Below are 25,664 nucleotides of genomic sequence, written 5' to 3' on the forward strand. Positions count from 1 at the left end.
GATCCTGACCTCTAACCTCTAACCTCTAACCTCATGACACGACCCTTACAAAAGCCCCAGTCATTATGCCGTCCTTAATATAAAGCGCTCATCAGAAAGTGCTGGTGTTGGACGCCTCATGCTTAGACTACCATCTGGTGGTTGTTTGATAAGGTTCACTCAGACACATAGTCTTCTGAAGCCAACATACTTTCCCTGTAAAAAGCATTTATGAACGGTTAATTTAATATAAAGTCAGAAAGTAAACCACAAGAACAGTTTGGGATGTTTTCAAATATATTTCTTTATAATAGCACATATCCAATTTGCACTACACAGTTAATGGTATTTCCACTTTTTATGCATTTGTTTGCAGAGACTATTCATATTTATATTTCATATTTTCTGGAGAAAGTTGAATATAAACAGGCCAGTGTTTTCTTTTTATGAATGATTTGCTGTTAATAATAAAATATGTCTACCATCTGTAGAAGAATCAGCTAAATGTATTATTTTAGGACTGTATATTTGGAATACTAATACATTCAATTTGCATTGATTATACACATTTGATTATATATTGTACATATTTGTTTAAAACATTTTTTGTATAGTACTTAATCTGGTGCTATTTCATAAATAACTTTTGTCTTCAACAGCTTCAGGGTACGTTTACACAACAACGATTTACCAAAAAAAAAAAAAAACGCCTATATGACTACGTTGTCAAAACGATCCCGTTCACACGGATCCGCAAAAACGGCTGTACTATTCATGCCAGGCCAGTAGATGGCGATGCCACTTTATAGCTTTATAACCCCATTACCACTCTACAGATAAAGTGTTGTCGGGATAATTTCGGTTTCGCGTATCTACCCCGAAGTGATAAAATTCTGTCTAAAGTGTTTAAGGACAGACAAGTAGTTTGTTAAGGCTTGGTTTGTAGGAATTACAAACCTGCGCACATATATTCAAACGCACATAACTATAGAAATAATTCTTGATGTGCACGTGAGCGCCATCAGTGTTTCTCACAGGTTCGTGTGTAAAGTCTGTGTAGAGAGAACGGTGTCGTCTTAGCGGCCTCTAATTTAATAACTGATGATCATTGCGACGGAAGTGAATCAATCAAATCTAACTTTAGCTGGAAAATATCTTTATTCAAGAACCGCTATAAAGCCAAAACAATCTGTTACCTTAAATTATACGTTTATCACTGTAAAGCTGCTTTGAAACAATCTACATTGTTAAAAGCGCTTATAAATGAAGATGACTTGACTTGATAAAGAAAACGAAACGTAATTTGCATACACATGACGTCACCATTTTCACAATTAAAATTGTGTAGTTTAAAGAGAGACGGTAACAGTATCGTTTTCAAAAACTTGCACTTTGAATCCCGGTTTCAAAAGTTTGCGGTTTTTTTTGTGTAATTTTTTTTTTTTAACGTTTTTAGTTGAAAACGTCGTTGTTGTGTAAACGCCCCCTTATTAGGTTAATTTACAACGGCATGATACAATTTTTTTATTAATGTCATGTTGACACAATTTTTGTTTAGTAGAGTATCACAGAGTGATCCATTAATCCAGAGATCAAAAATAAAAAATCTGTCATCATTTAATCGCCCTCCTTGTACCGCAAATCTGTGACTTTCTTTGTGGAACATGTGAGAAGATTTTGAAGTTTCGTGTGTTTCATTGTGTGTTTGATACGAACCAAAACTGTTTGGTTACAGACTTCCTTCAACATATCTTTGTGATGTTCTGCAGAAGACAGAAGCGCATGCAGGTTTGGAACGACATGAGGGCGAGAAACTGATGGTAGAGATTTCATTTTGGGCTGAACTATCCCTGTAAGGTTTCTGGTGGAGAGATCCAACATGAGGTTTTGAGGCTGGCACTCAGTGTTTTAAAAGCAGCGACGTCAGTATAGCAGCAGACGTAGACGTAGACGCACAGCATAACGATGAGACGTCACATATGAAGCATTGAGGAACGGGGGAGTTGATTGGCTCCTGGAGACTGACTCAAGCCAACACGTTCAGGGCATCCGTGAGGATCTTCAGCTCGTCTTTAATGGTCTCCAGCCCCTGCTGGATCTTCAGAGGGTTGTCCAGCACTTCTATGCCGTCTGTGTACGGGTCGAACCGCACAGAAAACGGCCTCTTGATGCGGGTCACGTACGCTCTGTTGTTTAAAAGAAAATAGTTTCATTGTTGTTATAGAAACAACTGACATTATTTAAGTAAGGGATAATCCACGGCTAGCCATGCATTAAAGGATTTTTAAAGGCGATGAACCACCCGACGCGAAGCGGATTGCCTTTACGTCGTGCATTAAAATCCTTTAAAATTAGGTTTAAAATTAGGTACTAATTTTAAATCCTTTAAAATCATTAAAATTAGTCATAAATATACAATGTGCATTATATTTTCATTAATATTATAACCATAAGTCTTGTTCATTTTTGGTTAAAATATTAATGAAAATTGTTCATTAAAACGTTCATGGACATGTAATGCAATATATATTTATTTATTTAATGCATTCCATGTTCATGAACTTTTTAATGATAAAACTTGTTTCTGAATTTTTTTACCAGTACCTGGCCAGTTTTGTACCAGTAGCAAACAGTAAATTACTTGATTGCAAACAATAAAGACAAAAAACGATGTAAATGTACGTAATATCCTATTTTTATTTAAATAGTTAGTTAGTTGTAAACAAATTAAATATATATATATTTATTTATTTATTCTTTATTTATTAATTAATTTTTTCATTACAGAGAATGTAATTATTCGCTGTTATATATTTTCTTGTCTTAAATGAATTATGTAAAATTGCTTACAGTATTTTTTATTTTAGTTGTTTTTTATTGTATAATAAATAAATAAATTCTCAAATTCATTCTGAGAATGTAATTGTCTACTGTATGTTTTGTTTCATCACACACACATATATAAAATTGCTTACAGGATCTTTTATGTTTATTTAGCACCTTTTATAAATAAATAAATAAATAAATAAGTACAGTTATTTGCAGTTAATATTATTTGCAAATAAAATTAAAATACAGACAAAAAAACAAATGTATGTAATAAATATCCTATTATTATTTTTTATTATTTATTTTTATTTTTGGTGAGCATTTGTTTTATGGATCACTATAATAATAAATAAAAATGTTTATTTACACTTTTTAAAACTTATTCATAGTAAATGCTATGATGGCCAAACCTACACTCTAAAAAATGCTGGGTTGTTTTAACCCAGATTTGGGTCAAACCCACCCGTCAGGTTAACATTTTTAATTAACAAAATGTAACCCAGCGGTTGGGTTTGTCCATATTTGACCCAAAATTGGGTTGAAACAACCCAGCATTTTTTAGAGTGTACAGTCCTGACAGCAACAGAGTATGTTTGGTGCCGCTCACCTCAGTTTCTCTGTAGCAACTATGAAGCTCTCTGACACAAAATAGACGGACTGGTACGTCTGGTCTTGGTACGGCTGAACAGCCACGATGTCCGGGTCAAATTCCCGTCTCTCCGGCTCATCTGAGAGAGAATGCTGAGAAAACAATGGGAAACATTAAATGTCAAATGCATTCATCATAAAAAGCAATTGATTCGATAAACGCCACCAACCACCAGCTCGCCGAAAGACGACAGCAGTCCCGCTCCGTACGCTTTGATCTTCCCTCCTTGCTTACACAGTCCGAACTCCACCGTGAACCAGTACAGCTGGAAAACACATTCAGAACACACACATTCAGGGGTTTAAGTGGACAGGGTTTGATGAGATGCTTTGTACTCACTGTTGACAGTTTCTCGATGTCTTCCTCAGAAGCTCCAAGAGAGGCCAGACCAATACTCTGAGGAAACAGAGAGAGGTCAGGACATAGATCTAAGATCAAAGATGTACGGAAATATGGGATATGTACATAAAGCAGTTTTGTTTTTGTTTGTTTTGTTTTTTTACCTGAGAAAACTGTGCAAATGTTCTATCAGCCAATATCGGCACATGTCCAAGAAGTTCATGAACGCAATCCCTGGAACGGAAAATATACAAAATAATTATGATTATTTGTGACTTCTGTGCCATCATTTTCATTAAAGCAGACTTTTTTATTTTTTACATAAAAAAACATAATTTTTTACCATATCGCGTTATATGTCAATTCATCATTACATCTATTATCTTTGAAATATGGTTAAAGTGTACTGCCAAATGTATTGACAAGCATTTATGATAAACTAAAATACACTTTAATGTCATTTCTTGTCATTTATGAATGTTAAATGTTAACAATTTACTGTAAAAAAAGATTAGTTGACTCAACTTAACTAAGTCAAGTCATCTTGTTGCTTTGACTGAGTTAATTTGAGTCAACTTATAGTGTCAAGTTTATGCATCAATTCGTGTTTTGAAGTGTAATAAACTTGACACTATAAGTTGACTCAAATTAACTCAGTCAAAGCAACAAGATGACTTGACTTAGTTAAGTTGAGTCAACTAATCTTTTTTTACAGTGGCTACTTTATTATGTCCGTCAACACATCAAAACTTGTGTTCTTCGCATCACTATTTTACATTGATCTTGTTACATGTACTTACTGTAGTTATACATATACATATAATTACACTGTAACAAAGACACCTACGGATACACTTTATTTTAAGGTGTCATTGTTACAGTGTAACATTCTTCAAAGACAAAAGATTATTATTGTAAAATGTTTGTTTTAAAGTAAAAGTTTTAATTTGACATTGATACAAAGTGCAGTATTTACACGTGTACAGTACTTACTGTAAGTGTGTTAAGAAGTTCTGGATGTCTTCTCTCTTTAAGTACATTTATGGGGCCTTTTATTTCATTAATATTATATTATCTGCAAGTTGTTTACAAATACTTTTAAAATTTGAAGTATTCTGCAAGTGAATATTTAAAACAATTAAGTACACTTGGTTTTCAGAAGGGCTGCAGTATTTATATAATGCATGTACAATTATGCAATGTATACAATGCACAAATAAATACTAACCACAAGTAAAATTAGCTTCTTCTTTTTTTTTCTTTTTTTTTGCACGCATATTTTTAAGTTATTTGCACAAATGGAATTAAGTATAATCTACTTAACTGAGTTGAGTAAAATAAACAAAGAAAATAAGTTACCTTAATTTGGCCAGTTAAAGTTTGGTGAGTAATTTCTACTCATAGTTGAAGTTTATTGCAAGACTATGTTGTTGAAAAATGCAACCTTATAATTATGCATGCCCCAGTGCATGATGGGAACACCAGTATCAGAACGTTGAGTAGGTTTTACTTAATTGTATAGCATTGATATTTACAGTTGAATTTCTACAAGCTTAAATTGAGTATAGAATTTACTTCGGGTTTTTTTCATTCTTGCCTGAAATAACTTATTCAGGTAGATATTTCTGTAAGTGTAATATATGTTAATTCAATTGTAATTACATGCAGTTAAGTGTCCAAAAATATTGCAATCATTTTGCACTTAAGTATATTCTTTTAAAAAATATTATTTCTGGAATAAGTACTATTTTTAAAAGTACGCTATACTCCTTTTTCACTACAAGCTCCTTTATTTTATTTGACATACATTTGAATTGGGTTGCAGTGTTTCAGCGTGTACTAGGCAGTCAGCCTACATCTGGATGTAAATCAAATGCTTAATAAACAGGAAGTGTCTTCATAGATGTAAAATGTGTGACAGTAAGTCTCTTACGGTTCAGGCGAGTGCATGGGGGAGGAAGCGTGCCGGATGTACTGCGTGCACTGGAACACACGGAAGGCCAAGCTGGCAAAAAGTCCCGTGCGGAGAGGAGACCTGCCACTGGCCTCAGCTGGAAACCTGTGCGCTCTTTATACAGAGAGAGAGAGAGAGAGAGAGAGAGAGAGAGAGAGAGAGAGAGAGAGAGAGAGAGAGAGAGAGAGAGAGAGAGAGAGAGAGAGAGAGAGAGAGAGAGATAGAGAGAGAGAGAGAGAGAGAGAGAGAGAGGGGTGCTTGACTGTGCCAAACTCATCACTATCCTTCTGTCTGGTTGCTAGGGTGTTGCTATGCTGTTGCTAGAGTGTCCTAGGTGATTGCTATGACATTTCTATGCAGGTGTTCTGAGTTGTATGGTATTGCCATTGCTAGGGTATTTTGGGTTGTTGCTCTGGTGTTGCTATGTGGATGTTCTCTGTAGATTCTATTGGTTGCTAGGGTGATTTAGGTGATTGATATGGCATTAATAGGTGTTTGCTAGCACAATGTTATGGAGTCGCTAAGGTTTCCTGAGTGTTTGCCAGAGTTTTGGTGTGAAGTTTCTGGGTGTTTGCTGTGAAATGCCTATGAAGTTGCCAAGTGGTTGTGAGGAAGTTCTGGGTTGTTGCCAAGGTGTTGCTATGTGGTGGCTAGGGTGACTGTTATGACATTGCTATGCAGGTGTTCTGATTGGTTACTATGGAATTGTTATGCAGTTTCTAGGGTGCTCTGGGTGGTTGCTAGGGCGTTGCTATGAGGATGATCTGGGTGGTTGTTATGGGCTATGTGGTTGCTAGGGTGACTGTTATGACATTGCTATGCAGGTGTTCTGATTGGTTACTATGGCATTGTTATGAAGTTTCTAGGGTGCACTGGGTGGTTGCTAGGGGCGTTGCTATGAGGATGATCTGGGTGGTTGCTATGGGCTATGTGGTTGCAATGGTGTTCTGGGTAGTTGATCCGGCAACTTGCAACAGTCGGTTTCTGGATGTAAAAGACACTGTGTTGCTGTCTGGGTTACTAGGTTATTTTCTAATGCATTGCTATGAGGTTGCTATGGGTGTTAGTGTTGAATTCTAGGTGGTTGCCAGGATGTTGCTGGGTGGTTGCTGTGGCATGGCAATGTGGTTGTTAAGGTATCCTAAGTGGTTGCTGAGGTGTTTTCCCAAACGCTTGGCATATTGTTACTGGCAATACTGAAGAATATTTACAGTAACCAAACATGATTTCTTATATTCAATAGGCATGTTGAATGACGCACGGGTTGCACTGTTGTCTAGCTGTGCTATAATTCGATTGGTACCTTTTAAGAAGCGGGACACATCCTCCAGCTGAGGGATGTTATCGGGACTGTAGCCACAGTGTTTCTCCAGCAACTGGAAAGCCTCTAAGTGTTCACTACAGGCGTGGGTGGTGTACAGATCTCTGAGGGTGGAGTACACTTCTCGCCTGCACACACATTTGGTTGCTATGTGAGAAATTTGAACTAATTCATTCACCAAGGATAGGTTGTTTATTTCAGCACAACACACCATGTTCCGATCTCCTCTTCCGTATACTCAACTCTTGGAATCGATTCTCCTCTGGAAAAAGGACAAGTGTCAGTTAAATATCTGTGCCTATGTCCAGAGAGGCAAACATTGCATTATAAACACTGTTTGCAACATACTGTTTATATTTGAAGGCAATGTCTCCAATCATCTTCCGTCGTTTCCTGTAAACAGGGTCAGTGAATCCCTGCAAAGACATTCAAAAATGTATGTAAGAAATACATGACAGAAATTTGGGCAATCAAAGTTATTTTTTATTAGAAAGGAGGAACTATTCCAACACTCACTGGATGATCCGGATCCAGATCGGGATCATATTTGGTGACAAGATGATGGCATCTATCCAATTCAGCGATTTTTCTTGGAAACCAATGAACTGAAGAAAAGACAAAAGTACTAAGAGTAATGACATTCAAATAAGAAAAGAAAAACATAGCAACCGTACGTATTTAATAGACGCACATTTGACCTCTTTTGTGGTTTTGACGTCCTCTGCACTCCTCTTCAGAGAGCTGACCAGTCGTGCTGACGTCTGACAGGTGCACCTCACACTGAACATAATACTCCAGATCCTCCAAGCCGTCCTTTGGCTTTCGGCTGGGTCTGGTCTCAAGATGGTGGATCTTGGCTTCAAATGTCTGGTGTTCAATAGTTGAACATTACCATAAAATCCCAAAGAAAATACTAGAAATTAATTCACATATTGTGCAATCTAAAAAAATGCTGGGTTGTTTTAACCCAAATGTGGGTCAATTATGGACAAACCCAACCGTTGGGTTAAAAAAAAATATTTAAAAAAAGGCTGGGTTCGTCCATATTTGACCCACATTTGGGTTAAAACAACCAGCATTTTTTAGAGTGTGGCAATTAAGAAAGTGAAAAAAAAATGGTTTCTTAATCTGGTGAACTCTCAAATGTACAATATATGAAAACGATGACCAATTCTCACACTCTAAAAAATGCTGGGTTGTTTTAACCCAATTTTGGGTCAAATATGGACAAATCCAAATGTTGGATTAAAAATGCATTATAAAAATGTTACCCAACGGCTGGGTTTCTCCATATTTGACCCAAAATTGGGTTAAGACATCCTAGCATTTTTATTCTGCATGATCATATTCTACATCCCTTAATCTTACCCAATACCTAAACTTAACAATTAAATTACTAACTATTAATAAGCAGTAATTAAGAGTTTATTGAAGCAAAAGACGTATTTAATAGTGAATATGTTCCACAAACTAAAGTGTGACCAAAACTATTTATAGCATTTGATTTTCGAATGAATTAGCAATTTAAATATGTGTAAATAAATGTCATAATATACATATTGATATATTATTATATAAAATATGAATGAATAGGAAATAATGTCATACATTAATAAGTAGATTGCATTTTGTTGTTCCTCGAGAACATATGAAGAAAAACACATTTAGAACGTAAATGTAGACAATTTTAAACAAAGATTTGGGGATATTTAGAATAAGTTTTCTAGTTTTGTAACTCGTGCCAATGTACTGTACATTTTGCAATTAATTTTGTCTGATATTTAACCTAATAGACGAATAACTCATATTTTAATTTTTCAAAACAAAGACTAAGTAGTACGTGAAAAAAGTAGCCTAACTGTGAAACATCACAGTCCTGAAGGATCTAACACGAGAATAAGAACCACCAATCGCTGTTTTTCAGGATCTTCATTGATTCACAGTGGATTCTTATGTGTGCCCATTAGGATTCTTAAGATATTTTCAAAATCCATCTTTTAGCGTTTCTTTCTTCAAGGTCTAAAATCTTTTTCGAAAAAATTAAATCCCATCTGTCTTATACCTCAAAAACCTTGAGAGTGCGGGACAGCGCGGGGCTCTTTGAACTCCTGAGAGAGAAGAAGAGACTGAGCAAGGCTTTCCCATCGCTCTCCTCAAACACGATCTGCTCGTTGAGTCCCGCAACCTCCGCTGCCGCCGCCGCCGCCTCGCGCTCCTTACGCGCGTCCTCGATCAAACTCTGCCGCCTCCCCACAAACTTCTGAGACTGTTCGAAGACAACACCGCACATCATTGAAGACGACACAATCATGTCTATTCATTTTTAAGATGCATCTAATCTTTAAATAATAACGTAGACCTGCTTACCTGTTGAACATCGGATGGAGGTGATTTACATCTCCAAAAGCGCATAAGAACTTCAATGCAGTGTATGGAAACCTGCCATATAGCTCAGACTCAAACATTTGCTCTTGAGCCAATGTCACAGCCACTTATAGACTTATTTTCAAAGCGTTTGCGTTTAGTAATTACCGCGTAATGCTGTGCGTAATTCTCAACGGAGATTCTATTTACTCACTGCAAAACGCTAGAGATGAATCTCAAATGCTACACATTACTCAATATGCGAGAAGTAGAAGTTGATTATATTATTTCTCAAATCATTATTTAAGTTAATGAAATTTATGAATTCAATTGCATCAGATAATACCAAACTAACTGGCATCTGTAAACATATGCTGGACGATTTTTTTTCTCTCAGAACTAACTTCTTAATGCCACTCTGTATGTTTTATCATATTTAAATTATATACATATATATATATATATATATATATATATATATATATATATATATATATATATATATTTTTTTTTTTTTACTAATAAATAGGGCTGTCAAAAGATTAATCGTGATTAATCACATCCAAAATAAAAGTTTGTGTTTACATAATATATGTGTGTATACTGTGTAGAATTATTATTTATAAATACACACACATTCTTCATGTATATTTAAGGAATAATTGCATTTATATACTGTATATACATATAATTTATATTATATATAAATATTTTATATATAAATATAACCAATTTGTCTTAAATATATACACGATTGTGTGTGTTTTTATATATATAAATAATTATACACACAGTACACACACATATATTATGGAAACACAAACTTTTATTTTGGATGCGATTAATCGCGATTAATCTTTTGACAGCCCTACTAATAAATATATGGCACTTGGTTTGGTATCTTGTTTTCTTAAAAAAAAAAAAATGAAATTCATACATTTTAAAGTGAGTCTTAAGTGTCAAAATCTGCCCATCTGTATCTATCAATTATGTAATCGACAGTGTATTTTCATGACATAACTCCCATGAAGTTTAATGCGTATCTCAATTTAATTACAAAGATTGGAGGACATGTCAAACTATTCTTGCTTTCTTTCCCCTTCATTCATAGCTATTGAAGAGAAGCGCACAATGAAGCGAAGGAGTCTTACCGTGATCGAGTCCGAGCGCTCGAGTTCAGACGCAGCTCTCCGGATGCTCTTCGTGGAGGAAGATGTGGAGCTGCTTGAATTCGGCATGTTCAGATGACGCGCGCACGGGACAGATGAAGGTATCGTATTGTGTTCTCTAGGGAGTGCTCACTTACTTCCATCTGTAGCTTTCTTTCGCCTTTATTTATAGAGATAATTCCTCTTGACTGACGTCAAACTGACCCCCTCCTTCTCCGTCATTGAACATCTTGAAGCCCCTCACAACACATTCGCTGATAACTCGATTCTTTGCCACGGAACTGTCTGTCATTTACATTTGTCACTCGTTAGTGTATGAATGAAAAACCTGCAATTGAGACCTTAAAGAGCGAAAATACTTGAATTAACCCATTAAAGCACTACCACTGCTGCTATAAAAGTAATTAATGATATAGTCAAAGCGCTTGATGATAAGAAACACTGTGTGTCTATGTTCATTGATTTGTCCAAAGCATTTGACACTGTTGACCATAGTATACTAGTTCAGAGACTGATCAGTATAGGTATGTCTCAGCACTCTGTGGGCTGGTTTATTAACTACTTCGCTGATAGGACTCAAGCTACACAAGTTGATGGCCTAACGTCAAAATATGTATCAATCTGTAAAGGGGTCCCGCAGGGCTCCATTCTTGGGCCACTTTTATTTACTATTTATATAAACTGTCTTGGGGAAAATGTCCAACATGCATCTTTCCATTTTTATGCAGATGATACAGTCATTTATTGTTGTGCAGCTACCATTAGGAAGGCCTATGAATGCTTGCAAACTGCTTTCGATAGAGTGCAAGCACAGCTTTATCATTTAAAGCTTATGCTTAATGCAGAGAAGACCAAAGTAATGGTCTTTTCAAACTCAAGGAAAAATGAGTTAGATCTAAATATTGTTACTTATCAGGGTAAAACAATTGAGGTAGTTTCATCTTATAAATATTTAGGATTTTTAATTGATGATCATCTTTCTTTTAAGCTTCATATACAGAATTTAGTGAAAAAGTTGAAATTGAAGCTAGGTTTTTTCTTTAGGAACAAATCTTGTTTTACTTATTCTGCCAGAAAAATGATAGTCGAGGCTACATTTCTCTCAATGATTGATTATGGTGATCTGTTGTATATGAATGCCCCATCAAAGTGTCTTCAGATGTTGGATGCTGTGTTTCATGGAGCTTTAAGGTTTATTTCAAATTGCAGACCCCTCACTCATCACTGTACACTTTACTCCACAGTGAATTTGCCCTCTCTGTCAAATCGCCGGCTTACTCACCTTTATATTTTTATTTATAAGGGCATCATAGGCAGACTACCATGCTACATATCCGAATTTCTTTCTTTTACACAGAGTACTTATGGTTTACGGTCCCAGAAAATTCTCTCATTGAATGTACCTCAAGCCCGGACAGAGTTTTTCAAAAAGGCTTTCATGTTTTTTGGACCTTCGACTTGGAATGACCTACAGAAAACACTTAAACTACAGTGTCTAGTTTCCTTGAATGATTTTAAACGTTATGTTAAATCTATAGAACATGAGTCCATCCACATGTGCAAATGTTTTAAGTAATGGCACTTTTATTTTGAAATGCACTTGAGTAGTCTTTGCCCTTTTTGTGTTTGTTTTGTGATTGTGTGATCTAATTTGTTCTGCTATCTTGGCCAGGTCTCTCTTGAAAAAGAGATTCTATATCTCAATGAGACAAACCTGGTTAAATAAAGGTTAAAAAAAAAAAAAAAAAAAAAAAAAAAAAGCATGCTAAATAATGCCAGTGCAGTGATGCTAAATAATGGAATTGTTTATCTAATTAAAATAAAAAAAATGTAGATGTTACCATTTTTAGGTTAGCATTTTTACATAGGCTATATACGGTTTTAAGTTTTAAAAAATCAAATGAAGTGAGTAAGCAATTTTATAGAATTTATTAATTTCATAGTATTTTTTTTATTTGGTCAAACAATATTTGTGGGCTATATTTTTGTTATTTGTATTACCATGTTGTGAATTGTTTTGTGTTTTTCTTTTTTCTTTTTGTATAATGTGTGCTGAAAAGCTTATAACATAGATATAGACTTGTACAATATAAATATGTAGCTATATAAAATAACTGAAATGTTTATTGATGTTAATGTTATTTTTAATTGATTAACAGCGTATAAAATATCTAGTTTTGTGACGTTTACCAATAAATTGATAACTCTACCATAATCCATTTTTACTAAAGCCATGGTTTAATTCCCCTCCTTTTTAAATCTCGTCCATACAGCTCTAGTTACTCTTCTGTAGTTCTTCGATACTTGGCATTTACGATTTTTAATCTAAAGTGACTTATAATGACAGTCAGCCTGGAGCAAGCTGTGGTCAAGGGCATGATGATGATAGAACAGGACTTGGTACTTTGGATTGAACCTTCAACCTTTGTTTTAGCAGCCCAGACCCTCAAACATTATCCAGTCACCCTGAGGGTCTAACATTTATGTTAAATGACATAAGCCAGAGCTCGACTGGGTTACTTTAAAATGTAATCTGTTACCCTGCTGAATACAAATCAGTTTGCAACTTAGATTAAAAAATAAAAAAATTGTATACAGATATCCCAGACAGCGACATAGTGTCGGCCCATAGTGTCTGGTACCAAATGCAGGCCAAATATGACACTATGTTGCTGTCTGGGATGTTCATTATATTTCTTATTTGTATTAAAATGATCTGTACCGTTTAAAAAAACACACACTTCTAATGCACCATACAACATTAAAAATCAAGTAACGTGCCTGGCACTCAATAAAACGTCTTTCCTTCCAACTAAAGGAAACAAAAGTCAACTGTGGTAAATTGAGTCACTTTATCAGCTCAACCGAAAATCCATTGTCATTTTCCTCAGCAGATGTAATTGCGATTAAAACCTGCCAGTTGTTTTCTGTCTTCTACCTGAGCATCGAGTGCTCCCTCCAGCCGTGAACAGTTTGATGTGTAAATGGATTAAAGTCATGATGCACAGAGCCCTGCGGTCCGGATTACCAGCGGCTTCAGCCTCAGATGCAGCGACAGCTGGAGAAGCGCTCGGTCACAGGGGGGTTGTGTCTCTCGTAGGATGAGATGAAATGCTAAAGAGTACTTGCGTACCCTCGGGGCTGTGTGCCGAAAGAGTGTCCTTTACTGGGAGGGGCGGAGGACAGGAACAGATAACGCTTAGTGACATTAAAAGAAAGCACGCAGATTTTCTGGATTGTTCACAGTCAGTTTGAGTATGTGAATATGGTAAAAAAAAGATTATTTGGCATCAAAAATTCTTCGCACACACTTGGCTCATGAGCAGTGACCACCGTCTTAAAGGAATACTCCACTTTTTTGGGAAATAGGCTCTTTTTCCAGCTTTCCGAGAGTTAAACAGTTTTACCGTTTTCGAATCCATTCAGTCGATCTCCGGGTTTGTCTGGCGGTAGCACTTTTAGCATAGCTTAGCATTGATCATTGAATCTGATTAGACCATTAGCATCTCTCTCAAAAAAATTACCAAAGAGTTTCAATATTTTTCCTATTTAAAACTTGAAATTACCGTATAGACCGGTGGAGAAGCTCGCAAGCAATCGGGGGGACGAGGAGGCATAAAGTCTGATAAAGTCAAGGGAGAAGCCCATAGAGAGTGATAAAGTTGCTCCTGCTGCTAGCTCATGGACAGCTAATGCTCACGCTCTCCGTCTCTGCGAGATCCGGAAGGGAATGATCCCTTTTACTCAGGACATGCTAGCTGGCAACAAAGGATTCCATTCATTATGCTAAGCTAAGCTAGCGGCAACCCTGCCAAACTAAAACAATGCATGCACTGAGACAAAAATGCATTTGCCCACCTATCTAAATGTAGGAAAGACAGTGAATAAGCCCTATTTCAAAAAACGGTGGAGTGTTCCTTTAAGAATGATCGTCAATATTTTAAAACAAAAATTTCTGACTTACATGATACCCTACCATTCATGTCATCTTTCATTTTATTGTGTAACATTATCTAAGCGAGGCGATCATCAGCGCTGCCAGTCAGGAGATTAACGAGCAGCTTTGTGGGTTTGTGAGTTTTAATGTCAAAGACACAATCAACATTACAGTAATATTTTGACTTTTATTGCCTACATGTTGATAATATTAGTCCAAATGACTATTTTATTACTATAATTCAGTTTGCTCATATTTGGTAATGTTTGCAATAAAAAAAAATATACTTCCACAAAAAAAGCTTAACTTGCATGTCAGTTATATTGCAATACTCTAAGTGATTGTGTGTAATCAACAGGTGGGGACCAACATGGTTGAATATTTACAAAAGGAGATGACTGGAGGATTGCTGCACGTTCTGTGCCCCAGGGATGAGACGAGGACATGTGTTCCAGGCCACGTCATCGATACTGAGTCTTTGCTGGAGGCTGACCTTATTTAGTGAACCGTTATGTTTTTATTACCTTAGAATGAGTATACATTGTATAATTGTAATGAAATGCAGCCGACCTTGTGTTTCTCTGATCTCTAATGATCTCTCCATGGAAGGCACTGGATAGTGATTTGGATAACAGGTCTTGCAGACATTTAAGTGTTTTCTGTTTTCAAATTGTGGCTTCAAAAAGTATAATAGTCCCCCTGTAGTCAATCATTTTATCCCTCAGAACTCATCTTTGATCACAAAAATTACATATTTAAAAGTTTTCTCCTTTAAAAAAAAAAAAAAAAAAGCCTTAAAATAGCATGAATGTAACTCTTCCCTTATTTAGTATACGCAGTTCAATACAGTGAATATGCAAATGAGCCCCGCCTCCACTCACTCACACCAGAAACACCAGCGATTTCAAACCGCGTTGTTGAGACTGTCTTTGGTTCACTGCAGTTTTAAGCAAAAAAATACTCAGCAATGGTGTCGACTTAAGCATGTGCACATAGTTTGTCTTAAAGCATATTAAAAACACCACATAGACAAATAAACAACATTAAAAGCTTGATTTCCACCACAGGGGGACTTTAATAGTGAGGATTTGCATTGTATTAACTCTTTCTGCAGGTTACATCACACCAAGGCAGTTCAATCCTTTCATGGTGACAGGCCTTTCTTTTGAATCATTCATTCAAACGATTTGTCCAAAAACTGTTTGAATTCAGAATAACACACACCACTCTTGCTATTTCTGCCATATATTGATAAAATAGTATGTGTAATATAGTAGTATGCTATTCAGAATTCAGCCACTTTCTGAGTGAGTCATTAAATCTCAAGTGATTCATTCAAAAATGCTGATCAATTTATAGGAATTAATCAAACGAGTATCGATATCAGTGAGCCATGGAATCACTGATTGAAAAAAAATCAATCAAATCGATTCAAATGACTACTGCACTACTGGTGAATTAGCCTGGTTCTACCAGACTCTCGTACATTTCATTTGTACAGAGAGTCTGGCCTCTCTCCATTTACAAGCGTTAACTTATTTGTAGGCAGATACTCTTTTGAAGTTTAAAACTATTGGATCTGCCCAGAGCCACTCTGGATATGCCGTAACCAATCGCTGACGTTTGGTCGTGACGTATGACGACTCTACTAGCGCACGACCTCAACGTCATCGTTCTCAGACACTCCCTCTGTTCGCTGATTGGACCGGTAAAAAATTGACTGGAGAAAACTAAAGAATATACCACGATCCCAGACGTAGTTCTGAAGGAAAATGAAAATTGAGCAGAAGCACGTAGGAGGGCGGAGCCAGGCTACTGTTGAATTGCTAGGAGAAGCGCAATGTTCTGTGGATTTTTTCGGATTGGTTTATTTGTCGGATCAAAAACGTATATATTGCCAATTGTTTTGGGACGTCTGCCTTTACATGCACATGAACTTTAATGACATCCCATTCTTAATTCTTAATCTGTAGGGTTTAATATGGAGTTGGCCCACCCTGTGCAACTATAACAGCTTCAACTCTTCTGGGAAGGCTTTCCACAAGGTTTAGGAGTGTGTTTATGGGAATTTTTGACCATTCTTCTAGAAGCGCATTTGTGAGGTCAGGCACTGGTGTTGGACGAGAAGGCCTGGCTCGCAGTCTCCGCTCTAATTCATCCTAAAGCTGTTCTATCGGGTCAGGACTCTGTGATGGCCAGTGAAGTTCCTCCACACCAAACTCACTCATCCATGTCTTTGTGGACCTTGCTTTGTGCACTGGTGCGCAGTCATGTTGGAACAGGAACATCCCCAAACTGTATGCTGAAGCATCAAGAGTTCCTCTCACTGGAACTAAGGGGCAAAGACCCACCCCTGAAAAACAACCCCACACCACAATCCCCCTCCAGCAAACTTTACACTCGGCACAATGCAGTCAGGCAAGTCCCGTTCTTCTGGCACCCGCCAAACCCAGACTCGTCCATCGGATTGCCAGACAGAGAAGTGTGATTGGTCACTCCAGAGAACACGTCTCCTCTGCTCGAGAGTCCAGTGGTGGTGGCTTTACACCACAGCATCCGACGCTTTGCATTGCACTTGGTGATGTAGGGCTTGGCTGAAGCTGCTCGGCCATGGAAACCCACTCCATGAAGCTCTACACACTGTTCATGAGCTAATCTGAAGACCACATGGAGTTTGGAGGTCTGTAGCTATTGAGTCTGCAGAGTTGGCGACTTCTACACACTGTGTGCCTCAGCATGCGCTGACCCCGCTCTGAGATTTTACGTGGCCTACTACTTCGTGGCTGAGTGGCTGTTATTCCCAATTGCTTCCACTTTGTTATAATACTAACAGTTGACCGTGGAATATTTGTGAAGAAATTTCACGAATGGACTTAATGCACAGTTAAAAGATATATAATATTAAGTGTTTTGTATTGATGGCTCTTTCCACTACATAAATATTACCATATAAAACCCCAAAATTGTGCACACATATATATATACATAAGCCTTTCTTTTTGTATTTTGACTTGTATTTAAAACCAAATATTGGATGAGGATTCAATCGGTGATGTCCAAGCTATTGGTCAGGGCCATCAAATATCAACAATCATTAAGACCACTTGATGGAACATGTCCCGGTTTGCTCTGGACGACACACGGATATTAACAGACGGATGTAGAAACAATGGCTACCCATCAACCCTGCGCTGACTCACCGCGTTCACGACCCATTTCTCCACACTGCAAATTGAGAGCCTTTGTTCTAAATGCCGTTCCAAACTAGGTGACATCACTTTGGCATTCAATGTGCACTGTTTATTCATTTTTTCCCCCTTTTCTGTAAGTTACAGAAGAACCTACACCGGCACACTGACAACAATTATCACAATTACGTATTGATTGGATGGTAGCCTCCTCTCGAAGGGGCCCGCGGCATAATTGTTAGACTTCAGACAGAGTAATTGCAGCACGCTCACAGCTGGCCGATTATTCTTCGTCCCCCACAATTCTTTTCTCTTTCCTTCATCGTCCTTTCTCTCATTTTTCTTCATTGAATGTTACCTTTCATCTCAACAGGGGTCATTGGGAGCGACAACAAATAAATATTCTATTAAATGTAATCAACTACATTACTTAATAACCATAACAATGACTATTTTGAAACAAATGCTGACAATAGTGCATGAATGTGACAGGTTTCATGTCGAATATCAGATTTGTGAGACCTTCGGGTGACATATTTTATGTTGTGGGTTTGTCTTGGTCACTTTGGAAGTTCACATAAATACATTTTCCAGAAACATCAGCACTTAATATCTCTGAGGAACAAAATGTAGGTGATATGTGGAACCTGTTGATTGAGCTAGACGCTCTTGAGGAAACATCTCTTCGGTGAGTTTTATCCTGCACCACCAAAACCTCATTATTTACTATATTCTAAGACATTTAAATGTGACTCTGTATTACTAATTTTGAAGGATTTAATTTCTTTAGTCAAAGCCAAACTTTTAGGGATAAAATACAAATGTGGTCATCATTTACTCACCCATACATACTCATGTGGTTCCAAACCCTTATTTTCTTTCTTTCGTGTAACACAAAATTAGATATTTAGCAGAATGTCCCAGGTGGTCTTTTTCGTACAATGAAAAGTCTTATTACAATTTGCCAGTACTTTATAATTTGTTAAATTGGATGTGAATTCACAAGATCTCATTTGTCTGCTCATGCCCACATTAGTGTTTGGTTTAGGGGTGGACCTTCATGTTTTTACCTAATATTTCAAATAAAATCGCACACTTGTACAATACTTAAGAATTATCATTAGATCAGGTTGGCTACTGCGAAATCGCATACTCGTATGCGAAACACACAACGAATAGAAAATCCAAAAGAAACCCTTCAAAAACAAGCACCGGGCGTAATTGAGTTGTTTCCCCCGGCCACTCCTGCTCAGACTCAAGCAGCTGGTTGCCAGTTTGCCAGAACGAGCGCAATTGACAATGTAATGCGAGGAGACTTACTCCAACATATCAGACTAAGTTGATATGTTGATTTATTGATTCATGATGAGTTGATATGCTCCCGTTCATAGAGATTTTTAAATGGGTGCTGAGGCTTTTTAGGTCGGGTATAATCTGCGATCTCTGACCCAGTTTGTTCGCTGGCTTTCTTGGCTGCAATATGTTGTGTTTTCCACCAACTGGCAACATGTGGTGCTGAAATACTATTGGGTAAATTGGCAGAGTGCGATATGGCACAGACCAAAACAAAAACAGACATTCTGACACAGAACGCACATTTCAAGGTAACTGGCTTTAGCATTGTTTTTCAGAGAAACGATGATGTGAACTCAGCATGTTTCCTAAATATCTGCAAACATTTTATGCACTTTGTATGCTTTAGTACGGTCAAAAACTTACATACAGCACCTTTAATTTGAACATTTGCTGGATAGATAGATATTTTGACTTATTGATTGATTCTATTCAATAAGTTCCCTTTTATTGACCAGGGTGGAAGAAAACTTCATTTTGAACCACAAAAGCCATATCTGTATTACGTGTTTTGCTGGTTATGGTGTGGATGTAATCACCCGTTGGTATAATTGCGCTTCAATGTGTCAAAATACAGCTGCCAAGCAAAACGGCTAATCACGTAGAGTGCACCTCCGTCAGTTTCTGCACATTTAATTTGTCAGAGGGGGTTTGAGCTGTGACTATGGTTGTGTCGTGACGGCCTAAAGTCTCAAAAAGGACCTTGTAGTCGATACTAGTGCAGTTTAATGATCTGTAGTAACTGTAGTGTTTATTTGTATAGTGTCTTTAAAAATGGAAAATTTCACATATTGGGAATATATTTAATGCTCATTATGTATGATTGGTGCCAGTTTTATCAGCGAACCTTTAAGGAAACAACACAATGTTCTTTGAAGCATTAGCATGAAGTACTGTAATGTGTACTGTGTAGTTACTTTTCTGAAACCTTTCATTTTGACTTTAATGAGATGATTATATTTTTGTGATTGAATTGCATCTATTTTGAGTATAGCCAAAGTGCAAGATTATATTTAAGCGGACATAGAGAGATAGAGAGAAACCCACAATAGAGCATTACAAATAACATACCATTTCAAAATAAGGTTACATGTATTGTAATATATTGAAGTAATTGAGGGTTTAATATTATATTTTTATATTCTATTTTATTAATAGTCTAGACAAGTCACCTTTATTTATATATAAGGCTTTTTACAATACAGATTGTTTTATTTGCAATACATTGCACAGCAGATCTAGAAGTAAATAGTGTTCTCTTACGAGAGGATCTCAACTCCGCAGAGACGCTGCTGACGTGTTATCTCGTCCGTGTATTCGGGTTCAAATAAATATGGATGGGCAAAAAAAATGCAAGTCTTCCTCTGTGTCAAAATCCTTAGACATGTTTGCGAAGATTGTTTTGTTTACATCGTGCGTCTCCCTCAGACTGTAAACGAAGCTCGGGCGCACCAGATGACACGTCATCAGCGTCTTACGTCAGCAGCGTCACTGCGGAGTCCTGAACGCAGATTCACAACAGACCCGGGAGAGAATACAATGCTGAATAAAGTCGTAGTTTTTGTTATTTTTGGACAAAAATTTATTTTCGATGCTTCAAAAATGTCTAACTAACCCACTGATGTCACATGGACTACTTTGATGATGTCTCTTTATTACCTTTCTGGACATGGACAGTATACCGTACATACATTCTCAATGGAGGGACAGAAAGCTCTCGGACTAAATCTAAAATATCTTAAACTATCTTAAAAGGTCTTACGGGCTTGGAACGAGATGAGGGTGAGTCATTAATGACATAATTTTCATTTTTGGGTGAACTAACCCTTTAAACCCATAAGATACATCATATGTACAACAGCTCTCACCTGAGGGTTTATTTTGGTACAACAGCACTGCTTCCCCGCTCCCATTAGTCCCAAACCTTCTCCGAGAGGGAGCGTGTTATTGAATTTACCTTTCGTAATGGCACCATGTGCAGCCCGTGCCGCAGGCGAGGATGGAACTGGATGTGATAATTACGAACACCCTAAACCCACAGACGCACCTCCTAATTAAACTCTGACATTTTCACTCAACACACACACTGTTATCCTCTGTCTTATCACCTCCCTCTTGCTCTTTGTTCTCAAAATCAGCTCTGATGATAACAAGGACAAAACAATGTTCTTTAATACCTTTCTTGAAATTTTAATGAGCCAAGAAAATGTCTGCCATAATTCACAGAGACAAATCTACAGCTCTTAAGAATTACAGGAATGAGTTTTCACCCTCAAGCCATGGATTGACAGTGACATTAGCCAAAACACAAATCATCTACCGATTCCAGTTAAAGAATATTTGTATGTTTTATAAAGCAAATGTGGTGATGCTTGCGTTTAAACTAGTCGCACCACAAAATATAGGGATTTAACATGTTGCTATGTGGTGAATAGAGTTTGCTTGCTATTATTGTTGCTATTGTTGGTGGCATCATTGATGTCCAGGAAGCGTTACATGCAAAGTTTAAAACTTGCAGGTTTTTTTTATCAAATCCCTAGTCTTAAATTTGAACAATAGCCATGCTTGCCTTAGCAAACACCACTAATAAGATACTCATCAGATTTACCGAATACATAAGTGGCACAATCATATTGTTAAAGGGATCCCAGCAAGCAATTTTGCGTTTAAAAGACATCTAATAACCGTCCAAACACAGCCCTGTCGTCTAAGCTAAAACAAGGCACAATTTGGGCTGTCAGGGAAAGTTTAAGAGACCATAGCCCAAGAATTCGCTCCGTGCACAAAATGGCGACCATTGACGTTCGAACCCTGAGTGTGCGGGCCAGTACTTCCGGTGATCTGACAGCGAGAGCGGGAGAAAACAGCGACCGAGTTCCATTACCTCATATAATGTTTCACAATGAGTGTTTTTAGGATCCAAGAGAGGCGACTTGCCTTTCGGAGGGTGACAGCATCAGCACTTCATTGTTGTGTGCCGTTATATGTACCGTTTCAACGTCACGTTACAAAAAAGTCAGCTTTCATGCATTCCCCGCTGAGTGGATGCAGAAGATCCGGAGGGATGACTTCAACCTGAACAAATTTTTAAATGCATATAATTTTCGGTGTATTTCACCTGTGCGTTTCTATGCTTTCTATTACTGCATTTAGTTTGTGCAAGTGAGATGAGTTAAGAGCCTCTGTTTCATAAATCATGATCTGTCTGGTGTTTATAAGCAGCACATACAGTATTTTACTACGTGTAAAATATACACAAACTTATAGTACATTTCTGTGGTAACGTTACCTACAGTTAAAAATGTAAATGTAAAATATGTGATGATAATATTGATTGAGTAAGTGAAAATATATACGCAGAATTGAGAAAATAGTATTTATGGAGATAAATTGTAGCATATCACAGGGCAAACGTGTGAATGTTCACGGGGTATTTTATTTAACAACTCTAATCGTAGTTGTAACAATATTTACAGTTGGCATAATTGTCATTGCGTAATGCAGCATGAGTCCAATACAATCTTCAGTTCTGAACAGTTGTGTTTCATTCATTAATCTGACTATGCATCCGTGCATTTAATTGCCATTGGCTCGTGTGATAGTAATATGGATCTTGGTAGTATTTTAAGTTTTATAATTGATTCTATAAACAACTATAAAAGGTAATTTTCGGCTTTCTCCGGCTCCCTGCACCGGGCGTAATGCGAAACCGGAAGTGTCTAACCGCACACCCGTTGTTCAGATATCCAAAATGGCGGTCACGTGCAACCAGTCCATAGACACACAGGCTACGCATAGAACATGTCAAAGAAATGAAACCAAACATTGCTTGCATGATGGAATATTATACATCTCGCAAGTTATTTTTGGCAAAAACTACATGTAACCAAATTCAAGGTTATTTTGGCTAGAAGTGCGTTACTCAAAGCCGGACTATTGGGTCTATAGTTAACCTAGACGGTGAAATGACGACTATTGATTGCTAGTTCAACCAAAAATGTTATGATTCTCCCATTTACTGACCCTCATGTCATTACAAAACCATGACTTTCTTTCTTCTGTGGAACACAAAAGAAAAAAAAACCTTAAATTATACGTTTATCTCTGTAAAGCAGCTTTGAAACAATCTACATTGTTAAAAGCGCTATATAAATGAAGATGACTTGACTCGAAAATATTATTTTGAATGTTTCAACTGTTTTGTCCATGAAAGTCAATAAGCCCAAAGCAACTGGACCTCACTGACTTTCATTATATGACATTTAAAAAAAAAAAAAAAAAAAAAAAAAAAAACCTTGTTATAACTTTTTACACCATAACTTGTTACACCATCCAGGTCTCACTATGACTTCTAGGTGTTATGCTTTATCCTTTTAGCATTCCCACAGTTTTGAGTGACAAAACAATTGTGAGGAATGACAAGGTAAGACAGATCATTTCCAAAGCAGAGGGCAGAATGATGTTTGCATGTAGCGATAAAAGGCTTTCTGTCATGGAATGTGTGAGATGACACAACACAAATCAGACATTGTGTCTCAAATTGCTTATCGGAGCAGATGCGAGTAAATTGCCTCTGAAATGTGCCGTGACCGGAGAGCTGACGCCGTCATAAAGCTGGATCAATGCTATTTCGGTAAACATGGCAGTCTGTGGCTGTGACGTGGAAGCAATGGGTGTTGTTGCGCTCATTGAACGACGTCCACCTCCTCTCGATAATGGTTGCAGCTGTGGCACGAGTCCACGCCGGCCCCCTAAACTCACACAAGTGGCTCGGGGGCTCATCAAGTCTCCCAGAAAAGCCATTACTGCAGAGTTAGGCTGAAGAGGACCTAATGGAGACCAGGGGATGCACAGACAGGCAGTTCATACTCCACAGTCTGTTTGTATCAATAATCCGATCTCTCATGTTTGCCCACTTCAGTCAAACTCAATTCCACCATTAGATGTAAAAACAGCGAATATACAGGGCGGGCAACATTTGCCAGACGGTTTCGATTTCCACATCCGTCAACAATTTTAGTCGAGTAAACGACTAAATTGGGCTGACATTCATTGTACTCCTCTCTCCAATTGCATATGCAGGGAGGACTGGAGAGGGTGGGTGTGTTAGGGCGCAATCTCAGTCTCATCTCTGACCAATGGAGTCGAGGGTCACGCAGACATCAGCGCTTGAGGGCTTTTGCAGCCTTTATCGCATCAGAGAGTCAACGGAGCCAAATGTATTTATTGGATCTGAGACAGTCTAACTGCGTACTTACTGGCTGACCTGACCCTGGAACAGAGGAACCTGCCATTTCTTGAACTTCTAATGCGATGAAGAAGTCCTGTTTATCAAATGTACAACCCTCAACCTTACGGACTCATTCGCATAAATCAACAGACATTTAGGATATCCTGGAGGGAAATCCTGCAAGGAAGCAAAAGAATAGTGCTGGTTTTCTGCATGCGGCGAACACGCATCAACACATGCAGATTCTGGCTCGTTTTGTGTCGTACGTTTTGAACCCTTGACTTCCATTCATACGCGTGTAAATTCAGGACACTGGAAAAAGCAACGTCATGCAATTTTGCAATGCGACCAAGTTGGGTAATCTCCAATACAATCTCACGACCACTTTATACGTATTTTACGAGGTGGCTAATTCATACGATTTTATACGACCTCGTACTTGCAGTTTTTTTTATCAAATCCCTAGTCCTAAATTTGAACAATAGCCATGCTTGCCTTAGCAAACACCACTAATAAGCTACTCATCAGATTTACCGAATACATAAGTGGCACACTCATATTGTTAAAGGGATCCCAGCAAGCAATTTTGCGTTTAAAAGACATCTAATAGCCGTCCAAACCATGGGCGTCGGAAGCTAAAGAAAAGTGGGTGGGTCCTCCCTCAGAAAATGCCATTTCATATATTCTGGTGCCTTTTAATTAAACAAGTAAACTAAACTCGGCTTCACATCGGGCGGTTCTTTCGTGTATTAAATGCACAGCTATCCATGGATTAGCCCGCTGCTGATACCACACAGCATTGACAACTTAAAGCTATTATTGATGTTTGCAACGCAATATTTGACTGGAAGGGTACAGCGAGCAGTTATTTTCATCAGTTGTGGCTCGTTGAGAAATATAATGTAGCGATTTCAGCGGAAATGGATTTGACTGACGGCGCTCTAATATGCGCTGAATTAGAGATGGTAAAAGTGAGTGAGTCCAATATCATTGGTCTTAAAAAGTGGGTGGGTCTTGTCCCACCCATATACAATGGTTCTGACGCCCATGGTCCAAACACAGCCCTGTCGTCTAAGCTAAAACAAGGCAAAATTTGGGCTGTCAGTGAAAGTTTTTCACGATTCGCACAATTTGTCTAAGTAATGGGTAGGTTTAGGGGCGGGGTCAGAGGTTGGTCATTCATACGTATTAGCCACCTCGTAAAATACGTACGTATTGCCGTGAGATCGGGTTGTAAACTCTGACCTGCGAATTCGCATCACACGAAGAACACTAGAAGAACAATAAGTGAAGTTCACAAGTTAATTTCGGTAGGAGTGAACACATCTAATCTTTCAATTAACTGCAGCCGC

The 25,664-nt window shown here is 37.7% G+C and overlaps 1 protein-coding gene across 1 annotated transcript; it reads right to left on the minus strand.

Annotated features, from left to right (window-relative positions):
* Positions 1-271: 271 nt before the first annotated feature.
* th (tyrosine hydroxylase) lies at positions 272-10,729 on the minus strand. Its single transcript, XM_079603481.1, is given in 16 exon segments — positions 272-2,165; positions 3,416-3,549; positions 3,627-3,722; positions 3,797-3,853; positions 3,961-4,030; positions 5,730-5,808; positions 5,811-5,864; positions 7,054-7,199; positions 7,283-7,333; positions 7,420-7,487; positions 7,588-7,676; positions 7,763-7,820; positions 7,822-7,938; positions 9,134-9,337; positions 9,439-9,510; positions 10,587-10,729. Coding segments are annotated over 16 exon segments (1,542 nt in total). The 5' UTR covers positions 10,674-10,729; the 3' UTR covers positions 272-2,005.
* Positions 10,730-25,664: the final 14,935 nt, after the last annotated feature.

Source organism: Phoxinus phoxinus, assembly GCF_949152265.1.
Source record: "Phoxinus phoxinus genome assembly, chromosome: 25".
In the NCBI taxonomy this organism is placed as follows: domain Eukaryota; kingdom Metazoa; phylum Chordata; class Actinopteri; order Cypriniformes; family Leuciscidae; genus Phoxinus; species Phoxinus phoxinus.